General features: G+C 35.1%; 2 protein-coding genes across 12 annotated transcripts in view; both read left to right on the top strand.

Moving 5' to 3' along the window:
* The first annotated feature begins 1,485 nt into the window (after positions 1-1,485).
* Positions 1,486-4,549, top strand: LOC106664191 (protein singles bar). 3 transcript variants are annotated; one of them, XM_024229182.1, is made up of 5 exons: positions 1,486-1,675; positions 1,754-1,925; positions 3,915-4,097; positions 4,159-4,299; positions 4,363-4,549. In XM_024229182.1, exons 2-5 carry the CDS (start codon positions 1,809-1,811, stop codon positions 4,438-4,440), a joined length of 519 nt encoding a protein of 172 aa, XP_024084950.1. In that variant the 5' UTR covers positions 1,486-1,675; positions 1,754-1,808; the 3' UTR covers positions 4,441-4,549. The 3 variants fall into 3 exon arrangements, with proteins under 3 accessions (XP_024084950.1, XP_024084949.1, XP_014245135.1); XM_024229181.1 differs by having other exon boundaries at positions 1,487-1,626; XM_014389649.2 differs by having other exon boundaries at positions 1,639-1,925.
* Positions 4,550-6,862: 2,313 nt separating this feature from the next.
* Positions 6,863-24,374, top strand: part of LOC106664329 (tRNA-dihydrouridine(16/17) synthase [NAD(P)(+)]-like) — a 113,166-nt gene continuing 95,654 nt past the window's right edge. For 2 of the 9 annotated variants that reach the window (XM_014389983.2, XM_014389980.2), the window contains exons 1-2: positions 6,863-6,963; positions 7,508-7,660. Coding sequence is in view for 1 of the 9 variants with exons in the window: in XM_014389973.2 (XP_014245459.1) it covers positions 21,881-21,970 (90 nt within the window). In the remaining 8 variants the exon portion in view is untranslated. Of the gene's footprint in view, positions 6,964-7,507; positions 7,661-11,259; positions 13,347-21,496; positions 21,971-22,037; positions 22,079-24,374 lie in introns of those variants that run through there. The other 7 variants (XM_014389975.2, XM_014389981.2, XR_001340161.2 and 4 more) reach the window with 7 other exon arrangements.

Below are 24,374 nucleotides of genomic sequence, written 5' to 3'. Positions count from 1 at the left end.
CAACAAAAATTTCTATGACGACAAATTTAGATTGTGATCTTGTTATGACTAGCGTTACATAAATAATTATACTCTAAACGAACTGTGCGAAAATTCAGGTCTGTAATTAGCTTTAACATGTTTGGATTAAGATGTAAAAAGCCGAGCTGTTAAATTTGTTTTTTTTTCTGTTATTTTCTATGATTCATTACCTTACACCGCTATTTTTGTGTTTCTATTGAATTCTTATCGATGCCCAAAAGAAAGAAAGGTAATCTAATTTTGTAAAAGCTTAGCTGAAGCGATAAAGATGGAATTTCTGGATTACATAAGGCGTTTTTGCATCCGGAACGGAATTGTTTATTTATATACAAATTAGATTAAGTCTTTTTAAGAGAGAAAAGAATAAACGAACCAACAAAATTTATAAAAATTTAAATGAAAAGTAATACTGTGAATTTTCGAGGCTGAAGAACTGTCGAACGTCTTTATAATGAAAACAGGACGACCTGGATAATCAGTCACTATCAAACTTACAATTAACTGGTCTACATCTAAAAAAAGTATTACTATTGATGAAAACCTAGAAAATATTCAAAGATTTTCTATTTATTTTGGCTTTATTTCTTTATCTTGCCCTTGTACAAGTACCAGACGAACACCATACGAAACGGGGACAACACTGCGAAATATTAAAATATGAATGTCAGTTAAATATATATTATATTTTCAATGAAGTAAAGCCCGCCGTACTTGGTTGCCACCTAGAGTGAAGCTAATTTCCTGTAAATAAAGTTTTTGAATTTTAGTTGAGTTGCTTTTCTTCTAATTCTTCCAATTTATCAAACTTTGCCGTTTAAGAAAGTATCAATGGTGCGTTTGTGTCCGTGCCTTACCCTGCTTAAAACCCTGACGGATCTCAAGGATTTCGAGAAGAAATATACATAAGCTCATTCGTAACATCATTTTAGATTTACCGAAAATTTCTCTTTAGGATCATTTTATATATGCGAGAATAAAAATTATTCGAACCCTTCTTTTATGTATTTTACAACACCATTAAAACGTGGAATTATAAAAAAAATTATAAACCAATTAGCGTGATTTCTATAGTCTTAGGTATCATAAATCGGTTTACTTAACGGAAAAATGTGAAATGATACCGAAATTAGTTGTCGTGTAAATTTAACGATTTAGGGTTGTTTAATATTTTGGGGTACATTCAGCTTTAAGGAAATTTCCCCATTGTTTGAAGGAGGTTGTAATCTGATGGAGCAAGGTCAGTACTAAAGGTTTGATGCAGTAAAGCAAATTTTCTTGGTCTTTTTCCAATCATTTTGTAGCCTGTTTTAGCTGCAGCCTATCGCCCTGATCAGTGGTAGGTTTGTGTCAGAGCCTCGCCCTGCTTATATCCCTGGCCAGCAATCAACGCGTAGTTTTGGCACATGTATATTTGTTTTAAATCAAATAATATCGCAATAATATTTGATTCGTCATTTTCAATGTATGTCATATAAATAAAAGGTGGTATTATATGATTCGTTATAGGATCAAAACTACCTATAACCTTTGATGTCAGAGAGGGGAATTAATTCCATAAACAACATCAGTGTCTTTATTGTTTCAAACGCAAAATAGTCCATTCAGGTTAGCATAAAATTGGGTATATAACTCTTTAACTGCCTGAGAGTCCAAAGTAAATAAATAAGATGAAATTCGTTATAGATCACAGCTTTTGTTGCGTAAAAAATATGAACTGAAGTTTTGTGTCTAGAAATAGTCCGGGCTCGCCGTGGGCTCTTCATTTGACAAGCTGTAGCCGGTTGAAGATGAACTCCGTTCACTTACCGGCCCGCGGTGCCTCGCTTTTAAACGTCCCGTGCTGTTCCTGCATCAACCTTGGATTCCTACAGACGACGCCGGGTATTTTGAAGATATCACAATTGGTAAAGTCGTTCTTTTTGGCATGTTTAGTTGATTTGAAAGTTTTTAAAACAGGTATTCGTATTTTTTCCTAATATGTAGTTTTACGAGATCATCCTAGTCTGACTATAATCGAAAAATTATCAACAAAAATGAATACTATAATACAATTAAAATAAACAGCGAAAAATGTGTTAAATTTACTGACCGAAACAGTGATAAAACTTAAACTAACTTAAAACTTTACCATTTGAAAGTTTTCAAGGTTCAATTAATTCAGAAGATATTTGACGCAACGCTACCAACATTTAAAAGTTTGTGATGCACTTTCTAACCCTTTCTGAGCTTCATCAGGTGTATCTCAAGGTTCTATCATCGACCCTCTACTTTTTTTAAATTTTCATAAACGATACTGCCCATTCTCTCACGCTTACTTTTTCAAACGATATCAAAATTGCTCACTCTACAATATCGGCAGTCTTTTTCTTCAATGAACTAAACACATAAAGTCCCAAATTACTTTTTTGATAAAAGAAACATCTATAGATTACAACTATCGATTGACAATCTGTAGACCACTTAACAACAATAAAAATCTTAGGAATACTAGTTAGTAGTATCTGATGATATCATGGGTACCAGGATACAAAGGAATTTTGGGTAACCAGAATGCAGACAAATTAGCCAGAGGAAGATCTGCAAGACTATATACTGAACCTATAATTATGACAAAAATAGACACAGGATTCTTCTAGAGAAGATCCAAAAAAGACAAAGGGACTCTAGATGTACCAGGCCCATCAAACTTATCAAAAAAGAACCCTCACCAAAACTGTCAAACTCATTGCTACGGTTAGAGAGGACAAAACGCAGAGGAAACTACATACAGTCATTGACATCTGAAAAAACACCTACACGGGTATTTTCAATTCCTAATTTGTAGTTTATGCAAGAAGGTGGAAGAAACAGCCACACGTTTCTTCAAATGCCAGGCAACCACTCAACGGAGACATTACCTGGGATACAAAGAAAATCCAGGGAAAGAAATTGTGATGATAATCAATGAGCAAATAATTCTTGAGATAAGGACACTAGTTTTTTCTCTTTTCATCCAAAGCTCTTGACATATTTTGATTGATTTATGTAAGCTCAACAATGCACATATATACATGATTTAGCTTATGACTTGTCACGGCTTGCTGTATTCTGCGAGTGTTTGCAGTTAACCTCAGTCTCTTACCTGCCCAGCCACCAAAGTTGAGTTCCAGGGGCTATCGATAAACTAGATCACTTTACCCCCAAACATACAGCTTTTAAACTTGGATCTGTCCCAAAGCATTTTGATCAACTTTAGCCAACTTTCCTTCTCTATTGATCTTTGTTCCATCCAAAGGATAATCTTGACATATTTAATTGATTACTTAATACACATATATAAAGATTGACCTTATGACTTGCCTATATTGTGAGTTTGGAAGTCCGGAGTCAGACCTTGGTCTTATCCGTCCTGCCGCCAAAACAGGGGGCTGCTAACACAACAGCTAGGTTATTTTAACCTAAACAATTGGTGTATTCAATATTCCTCCATCACCGTTAACACATACTATGCAACTAATCTAATTGAGGGTTAGTGCTCCATCAGCACACAACACATAAATAATACACTACAACTCTTAGCACACAAAACAAGTAAACACCACATTCTTGAAAATAAATCATTAATATTCAGTAAATTAAAACTAAATTATTAAAGAATAAATAAAAAATTAAGTCCATGTTTTTATATTGGATTTGTAGAGTATAATATGCATTTATATATGAGCTCTATGCAATATTGTTTAAAGTACCATAAATTAGATAAGATACCATAAATATGTAGTCTATTTTAACAAAAAAAGTCCCAACATTCGAAGGCTTTTACTATTTTGCCAATGCTGAAATTCATTGCCCTCATTTTCTTATAAATGCAACTGATTTCTCAAATTTGACTCAACTGTGTAATTTATTTCTAGTTGATGGGCGGTATCTGTCAGACAATGATGATAAACTTTGGAACAGGGCAATCGACTTTATTAGGCATGGCGTATATTTCACTCCTAACGACTGTCTCAGCCTCACTTTATACTACGGTGCTGTTACTGGTGTGCTACTTGCTTTCACGCCCTTCTTTCAGCCTGGTGCGCTCTTCCCTTTTTGTAAGTATAGTGGTTTTTTTTTCCAAGTTTAAGATTTATATAAACGTTTCGGTTGTAACAGGAAACTTTGTTCAATGCAAGTGCAGCTTTATCGTATCTGACCTCTTCGGCATACCTCGCAACGGTTGTCAATTTAGTGCTCTACCCAATATATGTGATCACACTTGGATTTGTGGCTTATCCTGCCATGATTGGAGCATATGTAAGAACAAGTTGGCAAAAACTTTACAAATTTGTTTGTCATTAATGTATATATTGCTTTCAGTCTTTAGGTTTTGCTCTGAGTTTCATTCATGGACTTGATGCTTATCAATGTTACAAACAGTACAAAGGATATGGTTAAATAATATATATATATATTATAATTTATGATAAACATCATAATCTTTTTTTTTAAGAAAAATATAATTATTTGAAATTAATGGTGATATTACTTTAAGTTGTTATATAATAAGGAGTAAACATTTTTTTTTTAAATAAAATTTGTTATACATATTTTTTTGTTTTATTAAACTCTTTTGTGCCAAATGTATCTATAGATATATATCAATATATACAACATATACTCAAGATTATCCAAGTTGATAAAATAGCAATTTAGCAGGCAAAAAAGCTACAGCTAGTGTGACTAGTTTATGAACGAAAGGAAACTAGATATTCATATTTTTATTACATGCTGAAATGTTTCAGCAGTGAAATTGCTGCTTATTGCTGGAAAAGGACGCATGTGCCTTGAGTAGTCATTTTTAAAAGAATGAATTTTTATAGCCGCTAGTAAAAAAGGCCACCTTTGCCATAAATGAGTGTAATTTGAAAAATTCATGCATCAGGTGAGAGTTTTCTTTTAGATGTTTCGTTAAATGAGGAGAAAGTTGCCAAGGTGGAACAAAGATCCATTCTTAGAAGAAGAGGTTCAGAAATATGAAAGTCATAAAGCATGAAAGAAACACAAATCGGTTTTGAGAGTTTTGGGTGTTGTTGTAAAGTGAAGGTCCTTCGGGAACAAGGGGGAGTTGGGTGCAGAGGAGTTGAGAGGATTTTGACAAAATATTTCAGGTATAAAAGATTATGTCAGTGTATTAGGGGTAACTCCTCTGTTTTGACACTTCTGACAGAAACAAAAGGCACCATTGGCTGTATATAATAGTGTGCAGTTATAGATAAATGTATGGGAACTATAAATAGACACACTAGGTAAATAGATAGATAGATAGAGATGAGAGAAAGAGTGAGAGGGAGAGGAGAGGGAGAGGGAGGGGGATGAGGGAGAGAGGGTGAGAGGGAGAGAGGAAGAGAGGGAGAGAGGGAGNAGAGAGAGAGAGAGAGAGAGAGAGAGAGAGAGAGAGAGAGAGAGAGAGAGAGAGAAATTTGTATTATTCACTAATGTAAGCAGTGCAGAAGGTTGTGCTTAATTCTTGAATTAACCTATTCTTATTAAAATTTTGAATAGATTTGACATTTGACCACTTTCAGTGATTGATCAGGGTATAAGCTGGTTGAGGTAAAAACTCATTGAAGGTGGTGTAACCTCAAAATGTGTTTCTCATCAAAACTAGTACAAATGTCTGTATGTCAAAAATGTAAGTACCAAACGAGTTCCTTTACAGTGTACCTGTGTTAGTACAAGTTCTTGAGCAAAGAGAAAATACAATTATTTTATTAACACGATCTAAAGTCTAAGCCCTTTACTGCAGTTACTGCTAGATTATGCACCAATATATCCAGAAAGCTAGAATATAGACAATGATAGAAAATGAACAGACTAGATCCAGATTAAACAGTCATATAGTGAAGGGTGAGCACGTTCACCATGCTACAGTTTAACATTATTTGGTAACAAAAGCTGGGTTGAAGGATGTACTAACAAAAGCCTATCTTTTACTAAAACTCTGACTCGATTTGGCATTTCCCTGTTAAGGATTTAGTCAAGGATATAAACAAGTTGAGGCCCAAATTCATTGAAGTTGTAACCACAATACTAGAACAGATTTATGTTAGAAAGAATGTAAACCCCACCAAATAAGTTACATATGGTATTTCTATGTTTAAATTTTTTTTTTAAAGCGACAAGAATATCAATTATTGTAAAATTATGCATACATATGTGTCAAGCAGTTACAAAGTATCATTGAAATATTTGAAATTGTTGATAAAAGCAAAAGAAGTTTTGAACAATTAATTAAGCACTGTTCATGTTTATAATAAACTGCTTTGGAAAATCAATACATACATATTCTATAGAATTAAAGTACTTACATGCACACAGCAAACCAACACCTACACAAAAAATTAATGTTTGTAGTTACTTTAATTATATAGATAAGATATATTTATTATTTAAATAAATGTCATTAATTACCACTTTTCTTCATTTCTTGATTGATGTTTTCTGAATTTCAGAAGCCTCTGGAGCCTTGAAAAATTAATCTGACTGACCTTGAAATGCATGGGCAGAAATGAAACTAACGAGGAAGGCTGAGATTTATTTCTTATAACAACCCTGAAATCCGATTAAAATTTAATTAATTATTTATTATTAATTTTTATCATTTTGTGTACCATTACAACGTAGGTTTTGGTTTATTAAGTCAACAGAAGGTTCAGATGTTTTTATATTTTTTTGTAATATTTGTGCCATATTCATGTTATCAATTAATAATTATATATTATTATATTAATTATTTAATTTATAATATTTTTGTTAACAGTTATTCAGAAAGAGGTGCTGTTAGGTCGATTACCAGCTGTTCACCTGAGTTATAACACTTTCGTTACCTTCCTTGCGGTCACAAGGTTTGACTTTCCTCGTTGGTGATTCGTTTTTCCCATTTGGGTTATTGGTGACCGTTTTTTGTTGAAAAATAAGGTAAGTTTTTAATTTTCCGAAAAGTCAAAAATAATAAATCTTTCTATAAGTGATACTGAATAAAAAAAGAAGACATAAGCAATTATCTTCTTACCAGAACAATGGAAAAAACATCTGTTAAGTGTCATAACTTAAACGGTCTTTGAATTAAATAAATAATTTTCCTTGTTGTGCTCTAGTTTTTGTTTTATAATCAATATCGGACGTTTTATAAGGAGTTGTCACAGAAATCATCAACATCTGGTTGTTGCAGTAGTGTTTCTTTGATTTTATGTATCTTTCTGGTTTGGACAAGTGTCCCTTTTTCTTGATTATGTTCTAAAACTTGACAAAATACTTTTTTCCCCTGCGATTTTAATATAATCTAAAGTATATCCTTTTGCTGTGTCTGAAAGACAGTGATGTTAACAATATTAGAACTGATTTATAAATTTTCATTTTTTCCACCATTCTTCGATTATTTATGACACAATAAAAACAATTACCTGTGATATATTATCGTAAATTATGCTGGGTGATAAACTTTTGGTTTCTTGTCTTACAGATCTAACAACCAAAAATTACCAATATAGCAAGGATAGGCAGACCTGATTGATATGACCAAGCTAAAAATTTCTATTGAGTTTCCTCAAACAACTAACATAAATTTAATATCAATGACAACCAATTATGTAGAATCGACCTGCATTTTATAATTGTGAGTATTTTTTAAATTAAAAACAACCTGGCTGATTTATTCAATTGAATTCTAAGCCTTACAGGCATTATTCCATGATAAATTATAATTAATAAAGTATAGCATAGGCCAAGGCCTTAAATCAATTTTAATAAATGAGCATGTTGTTTTTGTTAAAATTAAACTACCACACATTTCTCCAAATCAATATAAATAGAGAAAAAAGGGTTTTTATTATTCACATGGGGATTTATTACCCCCAATAAATTAAAAACATTAAATGTTGTATTTTGGAGAGAAGCTAGGGGCAATATGTTAATTTGATTAAGTTAAATATGTATAATAATCCTGAATTTATACACATGATATAATTTTATACAAAATTTAAATGAAGTTTTTACTTTGAAAGTGTGAAATTATATAAATTACCATAATAACTGTAGTTCAAACGTTTTGTTGTTGTTATTGGATAACTGGCAGTTTGATCAACCTATAAATACTTAATAAATAGAAGAAAAAGGGTTTTTATTCTTGTTTGAAAGGTTCGGAAGGAGGATCAATCAATGACATAGGAATAAACGATAGAACAGTAAACGTTTTGTCTTGTATTGATCATTTCTTTAAAAACCAAATACTTCAAACTGTCATTTTTAGTTGCATAAAACTATATGTGTACAATATATAAAAATGATTTACATTATTCTGTTCTTCTTTTTTATATTTGTACAGTTGAATCGAATCATTTGTTTCGAAGACATTATTACTCTTAATACTCACAATCAGTAAGAAGGCTTATTGCATCATCATTATCATTTTTATTATTATTACACTTTAATTAAATCAATATATGTGCTGTCATGAATGGTTAGGCTATTATCTACACTTGTTCAAACATTTTTTTGGGTGTAATGAACATAAAAATTGGCATGGATTAAATTATGTAGGTAGTTTGCTGTAATACCTTCTAAACAATCCACAACGTATTTATTCTTTAGAAATAATATGCAATTTATTCTTTTTAATTTGTTATAAATAGTTTGTAAAAATTAATGTCAGTTATCATGAGTGATTAATAATACCTACTACACAAACCATAACATATTTCTCCTTTGTATATTGATTATATAAATTAATGCCACTTATCATGGATGAATGAATGAGTAAGTGCGAGAGTATATGAGTGAGAAATAGAGGGAGGGAGGGAGAGAGAGAGAGAGAGAGAGAGAGAGAGAGAGAGAGAGAGAGGAGGGGGGGGAGAGAGAGAGAGGGGGAGAGAGAGTGAGGGAGGGAGAGGGAGAGGGAGAGGGAGAGAGAGAGAGAGAGAGAGAGTGAGTTGAGTGAGGGTCATTGAGTTGTGTTAAGTTAAGGGAGAAAAATTAATATGCAATTTAATAAACCTTATCAAAGATTTTATATCTATTTTTCTACTATAATTTATTGGCGGAGGTCAGATTTGTGCTATTACCTACAAGGGTTCTAAAGTTGTGTAAAGTTTCCTGTGAATCGGTAAAGTCGTATCAAAATCAACTTCATTTTTGTAATTTTCGACAAAAATCGAAGGCCACGGGAGATATTTTATTTTTTTATTTTCAAAAAAAATTATATTCAGCGTTTTTTAGGGGGTGCAGAAAACGAATATCAACTTCCTTTCTTGCTAAACAAATATTTTAACCTCCTTGCTATAAAGTACGAAAATAATTAAACGGGGGTCAGGCAAATTAGAGTTTATATTGTTACACAATGCATAACTATTTTATTATTATTTTTAACTATACATTATTATTTTTATATGTATGTTAAAAAAGAATATATATTAAAAAATTAACATTTTTACGAATTCCCTAGTTTTCGTGGTCCACTTGAACAATTAATATCATTCAATTAATTAAGGTTTTTAGTTGAGATAAAAAAGTGTCACAAGCGGGATTCGAACCCACGATCTTCGGCTACGCCGCTACTCTACCACTTGAGCCGAAGGTAGTGGGTTCGAATCCCGCTCGTGACGCTGACTTTTTTATCACAACTAAAAACCTTAATTAATTGAATTTTTACGAATATCAAAAAATACAATGTTTACACCAACTTCTCGCCTTCAATTTTTCGAAAATATATATTAAAAAAAATTATGATAGCTTTGAAGGATTCCACCAGGCAAGGTAAATAAATTTTGCCTTTTTGCCCATTCTTTTACAAAGTTAAGTTAATAAAATAAGATGGTTTAAAGCAATTTAAAAATTGGTGTTTTATTAAAAACACGTGCAGTTTGATCCGTCACTGATATTAACAAATATAACAGATAAAAACAAAGGACCGAAAATGATCAATAAGGACCAAATTATAGATTTATCACTTCCAAGTAATGGTATGATAGTTTCCGATCTGTCTATTCGGCGTTCCGCCGTCTTCAGTCGTTGTCAGGGTTTTAAACAGGTTGAGGCGCAAAACAACCTCTGAAGATTGACCAGGAGGATCGGAAACGACCAAAGTGCATATTCATCACCCTTCAAACCTCAAGAGTAACTCTCACATCGAAAATAATAGTTTTTACAGTCATTTATTTATTAGTCACAACTAAATTTTACATTATGTCCAAATTTTGATTTGATAGGAATTGCTAAAAAATTTTGTATTCCCTGTTATTGCACACTATACAATATTTTATTCACTATACCCTATTTTATTTCTTCTTTTATAGTTTTTCACATCGTTTTCATTCTTCTTTCTTTTTTTCACAAATTATACTTATCACATTGGGTGAATTTGTTTGTTGAATATATGAAGGGAATAAATTTTTTCTTATCCTTTTCCATATCTGGATTGTTTTGTTAGATTATTAACATAAAATTTCTTGAAAGAATGTACTCAACTTTAAGGTTTACGCTTTGGAATTCCGGCAATAGTCATTTCCAGTTTTATTTGAGCCAAGACCTTTCATTGCACTTACACTGTCAGGACTATTAATACATAAAAAGAGTAATAATTCCATACGGTTTTTAATGTTCAATGCGTAGTTGAAACGAGATGAGGTTTTTATGAACTCCAAGCAAATATTCTAGCAATAAAAGCTCGTCATAAACTAAAGAAATCGTAAATCACAATATCGCGTGGGGTTTATTACCCCCAATAAATTAAAAACATTAAATGTTGCATTTTTGAGAGAGGCTAGAGGTAATCTGTTAATTTGATATAGTTAAATATATATGTATAATAATCCTAAATTTATACGGATGGTATAATTTTATATAAAATTTAAATGAAGTTTTAACTTTGAAGGGGTGAATTTGTATAAATTACCCTAATAACTGTAGTTGAAACGTTTTGTTGTTTGCGCGTTATTGGATAACTGTCAGTTTGATCAACCTTGACAATACTAACAGTTTGGCGCAGAAATTACACCATTTAATTGTATAACACAAATTAATTGAAATAAGTTTATTGCAATGATAATGTTGACTGGACTTGTAGAGAATTGCAGAGAATGAAAATTTAAGTTGAAAAAAGGACGGGTTGTCGCGTTGGAACGTACTTAGCGGCGGGGAAGCAATAAAGCAACCCTCATACAATTAAGCATTATGATAGGAAGAGTTACGTTGTTTACCTTTGGGGGTAGTGGCGGCGGTAGGGTCGGAGGTGCGAGCTGTTCTGGTGGGAGAAGGGTTTTGGGTCGTGGGTGGGGGCGAACGGGCTTGCTAGCAGCGGGATACGATTCAGATTCAGTCTGCGCAAATCGATCGTCCTGGCCGGACCGTCGTCCTATGCTGGCAGTTGTGATGATCCAATGACGGAGAATGGTTGCTGTTCTGCGGGCAGCGGGCTTGCGGCCCCCGAACATCGCAAGTGGAGACGGCTCCACGGGCTCCAGCCTCCCCTGCACCCCCAGCAGATACTCGGATGGACTCTGCTGATAGTTTTCGGTGCCGCTTCTTTCCTTCTCATCATTCCTGCCCTTACCCCGTCCCTGTGGCCCCCCCTGTTCGCCGTTCTCGTCAGCCTTTTTATCATCCACTCCGTCTCTCACGTAACCGCCCTTCTGTTGGATCCGGCCGACTCTGAACTTAGGAAATTGAAAGCGACGTCCACCGCCGTCCCGGAATTCGATAGGAGTAAACACGCCCACGTGATAGAAAACGGTAGGTGCCATTTATGTAACATAAAGACTTCCGGCCCGAGGACTAAACATTGTAGTGTGTGTAATAAGTGCGTCGGTAGATTCGATCACCATTGCAAATGGTTGAATCACTGCATCGGCGGTCGGAATTACGTCGCTTTTATAGTCTGTGTCGTGTCTGCCGTCCTCGCTTGTATCGTTATCGTATTGCTCTCGGCCGCGGTACTCGTCCTTTACCACACGGACAGATCATGGTTGGCCCTTTGGTACTTTTCACCCTTCGATGGGACCGAGTACGAGCCACAATCTGTAAATATGTTCGCTTTGAACGACAACGTCTTCCTTTTCCTGACTGCTATCGTGGGGACGCTCGCGGCAATCGCTGCCGGCCTTCTTATGCACCTTTGTCTCTTCCACGCATACATCTCGTATCTAGGCATAACGACGTACGAGTATATTAGGAATTATAGACAGTTTGCGTCCAGTGGAAACAGAAACTCATCCGTCGATCCTGCTGCTACCGCAACTCCTTCTTCCGATTCTATATTCACCATTCACCGAGACTACCGGACTGGCGAAAGCGGAAACGGGCTGAAAAGCAAATTGAACACTGCATACTGCTCAAACATGGGAGATACGGGCTATAAGAGGAAAACGACCACTCCCACCGATTCGACTTCACAGACGCCCCCCGCCTCCGATTCGGAAGACGCTTCTTGCTGGAGACTGTTTAAAAGACCTCAGAGGAGAAGTATCAACTTAAAAAATGATGAAAACAAGTTCGAAAATAAATTCGGGTTCCGTCCTCCCGAGGATGTTGAGAAAAACGGGTCTTACCATCAGATTTCTTCCTTAAAAAGAAACCAACAGAGCTTTTCGATCGAGCACAACAAGCTGTTTATGAACGGGCAGAGACAGCTCGTGCCAGTCGACCATCACCAGAGGGTCATCCGAAAAACCTGCCCCGGTTGCAGGTACTGCCAACTCCTTAAAGCAGATCCAACCTTGAAGGAACAAATCGACGCCTATAAGAGAAAATCAGCCAGGAGGAAATTGAAAAGGAGTCAATCGAAGGGATGGTTCTCCAGTGTGTGTTCCAGTAACGAAATCGAGATGCAAGTGAGAAGAAATCAAGTGCGTCCGAGCCGAAGCATGCCATCTTCATTCAGCACCGGCAGCATTAATTCTGGCGGAGGCGGTGGTGGAGGTACGACTATCGTCGTGAAACCCAGGCCTCAACGAAGCACCTCCTTGACCACTCTTCCATCGTTGCCACCTCCGACGAGAAGACAGATTCAAAGCGTGTCTCTCAAAGAATTGAGCGATGTTTTGGCAGCCGTACAAGGGCCGCGAGTGCAAAAAAGGGTGGTTGTACCCCACAGGAGACATCTAAGGCGTAAAAGCAACCCTCTGTCGCCTACCTTGTCCCCCATCCACGAATCGGGCCTCAGCAATCCTTCCACACCCCACATGGCGCCCCGCCCCAAGCAAGGGAATTGGGTGCCGCCTCCCAACTCACCCCTTGCCATCAACCGCCAAAATTAACATCAACAATCAACAATCAACAATTCACCATCCACCTACTATATAATATAAAAGGTAAGATTTTTACGAATTGATTCAACGATTTTAGTTTTTAATATTCAATTTGCATGTAGTTACGAGCGGAAATAGTCAGCAGGTGGTTAATGAACTCGAGATCTCATTTGTTTGAGACATGACGCTCATTCTTCAAGGCAATCAAAAGAAAAGTTCTTTTGAAAATGCCCAGAAATATATACACAATTCTCAACCATAGCCGGATAATTTCTATTCGAAAGTTGCAAGTATTTACCATAGGCTGATTTCTATACTGTAACTAACCAATACTGGAACTAAGAAATATATAGTTAATCAGGGCGAGTGGGGTGGTGTTTCACACACGTTACGTGGAATGTACTCGGGGATAGAACGTGGAAGGGAAGAAATATTAGGTAAGAGGCAGAAGATGACAGAATAATTTAAGTCCCCGTGTGTCTAAATTGAGAAAAGCTGGGCGTCGCTGGAGAGTAAATCTTAAAAGTTAACCAAGCCAAGGCACCTTTTTTCCCGTAATCTTTCTCTCTCTATAAAAAAAGTTTACGTTTTTACTATGCACACGGATTTAGTTGACGTAACCTTGGGCTACTGAATTTTTATCGAGTTAGTGTACTAATTTCAATACTGATCGTCACTGGTCTGTCACAGTTAATATTGATTTTACCTAAAATTCCTGAATATTGAGAAGAAATAATAAGGCTGTTAGAAAACAATATAAAAATTAATTACAATTACTTCCAAAAATGATATAAAATTAAATATACAAACAAATAATTTTTCTTTTAATTTGAAGTTTTTTAAAATATAAATTAATTGGGATAATAAAAACCACAATTTCTCAAATTAAAATAAAGAATCCTTCATTTTTATATTTTATTTTATAACATTTTTAATTTTAATTCTTACTAATTTATATAGTCTTCTAAACCCAATTATTTTTTGTTTTACATGCTTATACTTAATACCAACTCCTAATTTTTTTTAATGCTTTAAGGAAAATGGTTATTTGAAATTAAAAAGGGCCAGCTTCAAGTTAAGAAGGGTTAATTTAAAGTTAAAACGTGTGAATGTTTAGTTAAAAGGGATTAATTTCAAGTTGAAAAAAGTTAATAAACAAAAGATTTAAATTTAAGATTAAAAATGGTTAATTTGATGTATTCTCAAATATACAGAAATTTTTCATACAATGTGAGTAAGATTTTGTATAACTTTAAATAAAAGGATAATTTAAAATTAAAAAAGGGCTAATTTCAAGTTAAAACGGATAAATTTGAAGTTATTGTGGGTTAATGTCAAATTAAAAAAAGGTTCATTTTACTTTACATGCTTACATTCCATACTGTCTTCTAAGATTTCTTTTAAGCTTTGAAGGATTATTTTACATTTAAAAAACTTCTCACGCAGAAATTTTACTTTACATGCTTATATTTAGACCATTTAGTAAGTCATTTTAAAACTTTAAAGAAAGAGGTAATTTAAACCTAAAAAGGCTAATTTGAGGGTAAGATGGGTTAATTTTAAGTTAAATAGGATCAGTTTAAAGTTAAAAAGCTTGATTTAATGTTTAAAATGGTTTAAGTTGAAGTTAAAAAGTTCATGTGGCCTTCATATGTACACAGTTATTTTTTCCTTTATGCTATAACATTACTTTTTTTAATGCTTTAAAGAAAGGGGTAATTTGAAATTAATAAGGGCTAATTTCAAGTTAAAAAGGGTTAATTTTTAATTTAAAAAACGAAGTTTATTTTAAATTAAAAAGCATTGATTTGAAGTTATTTATATTAAATTATTTTATATTTAAAACAATACTCAAATATATAGACATTTTATTTTACAAACTTGTATTTTATACCATCTCATAAGCATGTTCAATGTTTTAAAGAAATGGTTAATTTGAAATTAAAAAACCAGTTTTTTGAATATGTATTAATGTCGATTTTTTCAAATTTTTAAAAATCTAGTTTGCGCAAACATTAAAAATAATATAATTAAGACCTTACAAAATAGGTTAAAAGATTCGGTTTTAGCAAGGAATAAATATTCCGTTTTTTGCTTAAAATTCCGTTTTAAATTGCGAAAATCAATTAATATTTCTCAAATTTTTTGCTTTTCATTGACTCCGAATTTTTCCCAGAAAATCACAAAAATAATGGTAATTTTTAAAAACCATTTTACGGATCCATAGGGAACTTAAACAGGGATTTCGCAGCTTATAAACAAAACGTAATGGTATAAGCCTGGCCTCCGTAAATAAAATACAACAGGGAATAAAAAGTGAACATTGTTGATTTGGTCTAAAAGTAAAGAAATTCAGCTTTCCAACTCTTGTAATAACTCTATTACAGTTCGTGGTCCGATTGACCAATTAACATTTTTCAATTAATTAATTAATTTATTGGTTGAGATAAAAAAGTCAGTGTCACGAGCGGGATTCGAACCCACGACCTTCGGCCACTACTCTACCACTTGAGCTGTCGTGACTTCGATCCGCTCGGACACTAACTTCCCATCTCAACTTCACCTCGATCGGTAGATTAGCGGCGTATTTAGCCGACGGAATTAAATTAAAACGAAATTAAAAACAAAATAACTACACACAAATATATATAATAATAACGTAAATGTACAAAGAAGATAAAGAAAACAAACTGATGTAGAATAGATAAAAGAAAATGTAAAATTCAAAAGTTGTGTTGTCATAATGGTTGAAAAAGAAAAAAAGCACATTGTCAGGATCTATAGTTTAATATTACCTATGAGGTTGGTCTGCCCATCCTTGTTAATTAATTAATTTTGTCAGCCAGGCGCTTTTCATCATTTCCCATCTTCAGTGCTGAGTTTGGGTGATTTCTGTAGAGTGAAATTTTAATTACGAGGTCGTGGATGAGGTGGGGCGGTTGTGTTGGTATGAGTATTGTTTGTTGGTGTGTTTGATGGATCAAGACGGTTTTTTGTTCTATTCGGTCTTTTTGATCTTCGGTCTTTTTCGTTTTTAATTTGTGTAATGTTTTAACATGGTGTAATCGGTGTTCATGATTTATTGTTAATTTATGCATTTATGTTTTTTTAGTGTTAAATATGTTACCTTTACATATTTCTAAATGTTCGAGTATGTTCGTTTTTCGTCATTTTTGTATGTTCTTTAGTAGTTTTATTTCTTGCCTGTATTGTCGATGATTCATTTACTTCAGTGCTGCCATTTTGTCAGGGGTGGTTTGATTCGGCTTTGTGCCACATACGACAGTGATATTCTATTGCATGTTTTTGTTTTAAATAAAAATGTTAATGATTATGAAGGTAAGTCGCATTTGCCATCATCAGTGGTGGGTTTGTGTACGGCGTCTCACCTGGTTTATGACCCTGTCCATTGTTGGTGAAAAACCGAATCGCGCCTGACAGACCACAACATCCAGGAAATATTTAAAAATTCTTAAAATCTTAAAAATAGTCAGAATATTACGCTGATTTCATCTACAAGGTTTGCTGAAGAAAAGAAATGATTTGGTTAAAACATCTTAGCTAGCTTTATCTAAAATGTTCCTAGTTGCCCAACGATCTTAAAACTTACTTCCAGGAAATAAGGTTTCCAATGAAGATTTCCGTATGAATTGAACCGAAACCTGGCCAATCCTGGTACCAAATTACCTTTTGTCTATAAAAAGGATACGCCCAATCTTAATATCGGGCCTTTTCTTCCCCCTTGTGCTAAAATACTTCCTGCTTAGCCCATTCCTTTACTGGTTCGTTGGTTGCTGTTCCACTAGATCGAAAAAGTAATTTGGCATCGATAATCGAACATTTTACATCATGCAGATAATACAAAATTGTCCTATCGGCATTATTAACCTGCTAACCGGTGTTATCTGCTTCTGCGTCAGGTTTCTGTTGATAAAAGTACGGCTAATGCATTACGTTATCATCAATACACAGATGGTATAGTGGCGCTTTTTCCATTAAAGACGTACACCGATTAATCCACGCGATTACAAACAAACAAACGTTTTTATGGTTATTTATATTGTCTATTAGGTGTTGAACCTGTAATTTGGTCATTTCCGAAAATTTTGGCTTTTATATCCTATTTTTAGACTCCTGTCCATTCTTTTATGTTAAAACATTCGAGGAACAGGATTGTAAACGATCAGTTGGTTTGCCAATATGTATAAGCAGGGTGAGGCATTTTAGCTTATATTTTGGTTTCAAACAAAACTGATAAACCATTCTCTCTGGTTTGGTATGTCAGGTGCATTTCAGCATTTTGCCATCGCCATCGTCGGTGGTGAGATCGTGTCAGCGCCTCGCTCTGCTTATATCCCTGTAGATATAGTGTAATATCATGCGCCCTTTAAGAGCTATTGTATCCCCCATTCTGTGCCTATAGCAGTCCTATTTCATCGAGGAACTTGATTAGTAGGCCCGGTTTCAGTGGTTGAATTTCTTCTACGGTCACATTGTACGTCCCAAAGCACTTTCTGCTAGCACCACAGTTTGTGGTTACATTCCTGACCCAACATTGATGATGGCGAAAAGCGTTTGACTGACAAAACCAAGAAGATCGGAAATGACTAAACTATGGTTTATTACCATTAAAATCGTACATTGATTAATGCACTCGATTACAAACAACCGGACTTTTTTTGTGATAATTCATATTGAAGTCTGCGAGATATTGAGCCTACAGTCTGGCCCTTTCCGACCATTTTGGTTAGTACCTGGCTAAGTAGAGTTACAATATCCATAGAACAGACTTATAAACTTAGCAATATTATTTTGGACTGTCAATCTGTCAGGGGTCTTAGCAAGGGTAAGGCACCGTCGTTAAATAATGCTAGCTGGTTTGGTCTGTCAGGCACATTCTAAACCAACTTTCAGCGAAAATTAATCAACTGTCAGATCAGCATGGCTATCAATAAAGACAAAACATTTCGCCATAGTAAATTACGTACTTTACACTTTAAAGTTTACTTAAGCTTTAAAGCTCTCATCTTTTCCGTAAAATCCTTGAGGATCCGAGGAACGTGATTTATATCAATTTTCTTCTTGCCTTATTTCCATCTCATTTGCATTATTATTTTACAAAATGGAATCACTGAGGGCCAACTCTTAAGAATCTGCGAGGAAATAGGTTTATAACGTCAAAACTGAAGTTGATTCAGTGCCCCCGAGGGCTTGATGGCGAGGATCGCTTACAATGGGAGAGAAAGAGCCGTCGACGTACGAGCTCCCCATCGCCCAGTTCTCTCTCTCTCTCCCTCACCACTCGCTGCAAATCGATACTAACCGCTTTCGGCTCCTTTGACAATAGCTAACCCCTTCAGTTAACTGTTAACTAGTCGATATTGGTGAAACGGCATGACCCGACAACGGGTTTGTTTACGATTCCGAACATTGCGCAAACGTCGACATTTCTGCGGTTGATCGGGTTGACCGGCGGACCCACGATATCGGTTTGAGATCGGTTACAGAATTAATTCGCTGGAAAGACAATGGGGGCAAATGAGTCTTTCAGCGGTTGTGATTGTTTTCTGATTTTGTGTAAGAAAATTGGTTGTTCCTAAAGCCCTTTTGAATAAAAAACATTAAATCCTTTACTAAATATAAAAATCCCTCTTTCGTTTATGTAATTTATAACACTGTTTACAATGGGTTAATCTCGTTATCTTCTTCTAACTATGTAACAGTATTTCGTTTTGTCATAAATAAAAGTTTGAAAAAAAAAGGTCTTGGCAGTTGAAGAACTTGCTACTTTTATCACCCTTGATCAATTTTCATTGATCGATGAAGCTGAACTACACGTGTGTAGGCCAGAACTGTGGCTCATTTGTTCCTCATCTTCTTAAATTTAGCGACTGAATTACAAATGGATTTTTCGATACACCTGGATCACTTGTATGGATGATCCTTTTTAAAAAGATGGTTCCTACTCACAGTAAGTTTTTTCTCGAAACAACTTACTGTGAGTAGGAACCATCTTTTTAAAAAGGATTGAACTCCACACCCACTCCATCATTCATAATTTCTTGTATGGATGATTCTGAAAAGTAGGGCGTAGTAGGCTTTAAAAGCGAATTTTTATCTCTTGACACCAAGCAAAACAAGACAACGCTCCTGTAATGTTCGCGTTTGATAGAGTAAATAAGGGCACAGATAAAAGCAAACTGCTAATCTTGCTTAAAAACCCTGATCTTGCGCTATCTAATATATATTTTTTGACATTTTACCATTTATTGTTTTGCAACGACGACGACGTGATGATGATGATGAGGAGGATAGTAGAAGGCAGGGAATTGGTATTCCCCAAGCACTGCAATCTACCGTTTTTTTTCTTTTAGTTGTTCCCTTCCCCCCCCCCCATATGGACTCGAAGAGATTTCTCCCTTAAGCACTTAAACTTTCGTCTATTGTGCCCATCTGTGCTAAATGGATTTACTGGAAAATTTTCGTTTCTTTTATAAAGTAAAGAATTCTTCTCAAGGTTTCAAGGCCTGTATACTGTCAGTATAATTGGACTGTTTTTACAGGTATTATACCATAGATAGATACTTTTATTTACAATATTATGAACAAATACAAAAGTAACAATAAAAAAGTATAAAAAAGAAAAAAAAATGGCAATAGCCGATGCCGCCTATCAGGAGTTCACATCCATTTGAGAAAAGAAATTGAATAAGACACAAAAATAATTATAATGACCAAACATTTAGCTTTAACATTAACTAATAACAAAACAGAAAATAAAATTTAGTATCTTCTGCTAAAAAATACAAACTGTTACAAAAGAACCAAAGAAAAGTAAATACATTACTTGATTAGTAATTAAAATTGTCAACTAAAAAGTTCCTGTGAAGTGAATCTTCCTTTACATCATTTATTAAATTTAGCCAATGGATTCCGTTTAAAAGATTAACTACGGCTACATCCGACAGGTGTTCTGAACTAGAAATTTTTTTCCTGGTGCTCTTCAATATTGGAACGATCCGAAAAATGGAATATATCGTCATTTTCTTTCGTATTACATAAGGAGTAGAGGTAATCTTCCCGAGATGTAAGGTTTATGATTAAGATTTAATAAATAATTCCCTTCTAGTGTTATTATTACACCCAAGTATTTTCACCTAAATTCATGTATTCCACATCCAGTCTTAGTTGTCTATAGTTATTCTGCCCTTCTAGCGCCTTTCTTCTACGTTCCTTTTAATCAAAATGTATCATTTTGTCCTTAAGACTCGAACTCTTTGCGATCGCCTACCTACCTCATCCATTCCATTCCTGGAACCAAAGAATTTTCCTCTTAATTACTTCAGAAGCCACTAAATTGGATAAATGACTGAAGTTTAGGACCCTCAATTCACATATAAATGAAAGAAGAAAGTAAAATATAATTGCGGTGGTGCTGAGATTTGGACACCGTAGATGAGCTTCCATTTCCTAGTTCCTTAAATCAGGACAATTGACTCGAAAGTAGAAGGTCATTGACTGTTATTTCCCGCGTCCTCTTGGTACGCTCGGTTATGGTGCATTTGAGCGATTGCTTCATACTCAAAAATAATATAGGTAGCGTTTGTTCCTCCTCAATGCATAACCAACAAATGGGTTCATCATTGAATTATCCATGTTTTTAGGTGTTTTCTCAGCTGCCAGAACTTGTACATAGTCCTATCACTCCCCTCAGTTTTACCCTGTCAAACTGTAGCAATGTGTTGGCAGGTTTTGGTGAGGGTTCTTTAAACCTTGTTTCACTTTTTCTGACACTTATGGAGTTCGTCAACTTATCATTTTGTTTTATGTTCTGAGATAATAAGTTTATGATTAATGTTGCTATCCCATAGGTTTTTACGTATAGATAGATCCTCCTTTGGCCAGTTTGTCTGATGTTTTATTATATATAATATGCCCAGTACTAATTAATAGTCGGGCATATTGTTCAAATTTAAATCTCACAAGCTTAGGGTAGTCGAATTTTAACTATTATTTTATCTGCCTTATCCAAACATGCCGTCATTGCGGATGGCTTGCTCGTTACAGATCATTTCTAAGTCGTTACGTCATTATCGCTGTATAGCGTGAAGCCGAATGGAGAAAAAAAGGTATATAAAAATTAGTAGCTAATGGGAATTTTTTACCATTTTATCCAAACTAAACTTCACAGACTTTATTATAAAGAAACTATGCCAAATCGCCCTTTAATTTGTGCACGAGCTTAGGGTAAACCGACGCCATGTGTCGGTCAATAAACAAATGTTTTACACTCCGTTCACTAATATTTTGGTCTTCCCTTCTTTCAAAATTCAGTTCGTGACATAATACAAGTGTCCTGAAATGAGCGATAGGTCGGCGATAACAAGCGATTTGTCACCATTCAGCTCTGGATGTTCGGACCTGGTCAATTTGGTCTACTTGCTCACTGAAGACGACACGCCTGCCTCGATCGAATGCGTGTTCCTTTTGACCTTCGTACTCGCCCTCATCTTAACATTCGTACTCAACGGGCTGAAAAAATGCGGCCAGTGCTGATTCGAAGCCTGTTTTAGTTGTCCGACTATACCAAGAGCCATATGAGCAGTGAACACGCGATGAACAACATAAATGCCGGTACTGTTTTAAAATCACATGTTAAATCGTTCAGAAGTTCGCGCATAATTCTGGTACGTCTGGATAAAACCTTCTATATATTGTAAACCTTTTTAAATAGCTTACTTTAATTCATGACAGCCATGAGATGTGTAACAATGGGAGAAGTAAGAAGAAATCTTGTAAGAATTTCCTTCGCCATTAAACTTAAGTAAAAAAAATCACTTGTTGAAAAAGGAAACCGAGGATAATACAACTTTCTATAATATTGGGTTGTCCGGAAAATAATGCAGGATTTTGGTATTAAACAAAAAAAAAGAAACTAGTTACTTTAAAGCAATGTTCTTTAATCAAAATANATGAGTAATCCTGTAAACGTAAACAGAATATTTTATATAGATTTTTTTTAATGAAAACTTAAAATCCTGCATTATTTTCCGGACAACCCAATATTAATAATAACAATGGGACCTAGTACAGAACCCTGTTTTTTCAGTTTTGCCTGGTGTTTGAAGCCATAAAACATAGTCTGACCGCCTTGAATAATTCTCCAAAAATAAATACTGCAATCATGGCGGAAAATTAGTCTGGTTGTGGTTAGTTTTTCGTTCTCTTATGGGTATTGTCGATATTATTTGATGATTTGTTGAAGTAGATCGTTTTCGACGCATAAGACCTTACAATGAAAAAATTCAAGTTCAAACGATCTAAACAAATTATTTTCAGACATAAAATCTCTTCGTTCTATTTAGCTTCAGCTTTTATTTAGGACGAAAGACAAATATCAACTGCTCTATTCGATATTAAATTTTAATTATATATTATTATTTTTAATTGTAATTTTATCTGAGGAAGTTAGACTCTGTACGACTTTGCGCACTGGACCTATATTGGCCAATTCTTCAATCTCCTTCATTGTGTACAGTGTTTTGGTGCGTGTCCTTATCAGGCGTATAACAAGGTAGGATGTGACGCAATTCTGCTTACGGGAGAATGATATATATANAATATATATATAAGTATATATTATGCAGGGTGGGCGACCAAGACCCGAGGGGTTCAATGCCTGGGTATACTCGTACCCCATCCCTAAAAGGTCCGGGACTTGGTAGGCTCACGTGTCCTGCATAAATCTCTTGGACCTGTTCACAAACCCCAAGATTTTGGACCATTTAATCTCGGGGAGTGATTTGGTGATGTCCTCTCCTTCAAAAGTTTCGAATCTATATCTAGCGTACCTATCACACTCTGCGAGGTAATGCCGTGCCGTTTCTATACTATTTCGGAAAAACGGCAAAAGGGATCTGGTAGAATACCCATTACTGGGCAGTGGCCCGTCAGGATACCTATCAGCCTCCTAATTCCCTTCCTTGAGTTAGAGAATAGCCATTTCGATTCTGTTGGTTTGATCTCCTTCACAAACTCCTTCGATTGCCTGTGTCCGGGGGACAGATGCCATTCCTTAAGTAATTGTTTCTTGCCCCAGCTATTGATACTCTTTTTCGCTGTGCTCTTTGGCCAGGCTATCCGTCTTTTCATTGCCATAGTGTCCTTTATGTGCTGGTATCCAAATAAGGGTTACCCTATTCTCGTACCAAGTAGTAATCCTATTAATAAGTTCAACAGTTCCTCCACCAGCCTAGATGTTGATAGCTCTTTTTGTAATGACTTAAGACTGGCCTGTCTGTCGGAAAATATTCTAATAACTTTTCCCTTGATTTTATTATCCACAAGTGTTCTACAGCAAACATTAATGGCCCAGTTTTCCGCCTGAAAAACGGAGATGTTATTACCAAGAGGGGACGAGATGCTGATTCCTAATTTTGGTATGTAGATTCCTGCTCCACTCTCTCTACCTTTGATAAGTGATCCATCTTGTAGCAGTCTATGTTACGATGGTCATCATTCAAACTATAATTATAATCACAAGGGGTGACTACCTGAAAGTGCTTTTTCCCTGAAGGGGTTTTAATCTTTTTATCACTAACGCTTAATAATTGACCGTTAACCTTACTCAATAGTTGTGAGATTTTCGAGTGACCTATGTTGTTGCACTTCTGATTCCAGCTGCCTTCGCTAATTAATCTGAAGCAGCTGATTAGTGTTCTGACGGAAGAATGGTACTCTTCTTGTACCACTACGAATCCAAACCCAAGCTATGTGCTGGGAAATTGCTTGGCGGTCATGTTCTGTCCACCGTCTTTTCAGACAGGTTCTAGTTCACTGGCCCACCTATGAAACCGATTGCGTTCACCATTTCTTTCTCCAGTTTACGAAGACAGCAGGGGTATTCACGATCTTTGTATTAACTGTAAGGTCTGTTATAGAAAAAAATGATGACGTAGACTTGTAAGAATCGGCTAATTAACATTGCTCAATATAACGGGTCAGATGTTACGTCGAATATGTAGTCTCATTGCTATCCGTTAGGGCGTAGGTAACCGACATGGCAGCCATGAATTTAACAGCTGTTTTTGT

This window comes from Cimex lectularius, unplaced genomic scaffold, assembly GCF_000648675.2.
Source record: "Cimex lectularius strain Harlan isolate CLEC.00 unplaced genomic scaffold, Clec_2.1 scaffold98, whole genome shotgun sequence".
Lineage (NCBI taxonomy): Eukaryota > Metazoa > Arthropoda > Insecta > Hemiptera > Cimicidae > Cimex > Cimex lectularius.
The sequence above is the reverse complement of the archived record's forward strand: the minus strand, read 5'-3'. Positions and strand labels throughout refer to the sequence as shown.

Coding starts and splice junctions, on each gene's coding strand:
- LOC106664191 (XM_024229182.1), top strand. CDS start 1,809: ATGAACTCCGTTCACTTACCGGCCCGCGGTGCCTCGCTTTTAAACGTC. Junction 4,098..4,158: donor TGGTGCGCTCTTCCCTTTTT/GTAAGTATAGTG, acceptor CGGTTGTAACAG/GAAACTTTGTTCAATGCAAG. Junction 4,300..4,362: donor CTGCCATGATTGGAGCATAT/GTAAGAACAAGT, acceptor TATTGCTTTCAG/TCTTTAGGTTTTGCTCTGAG.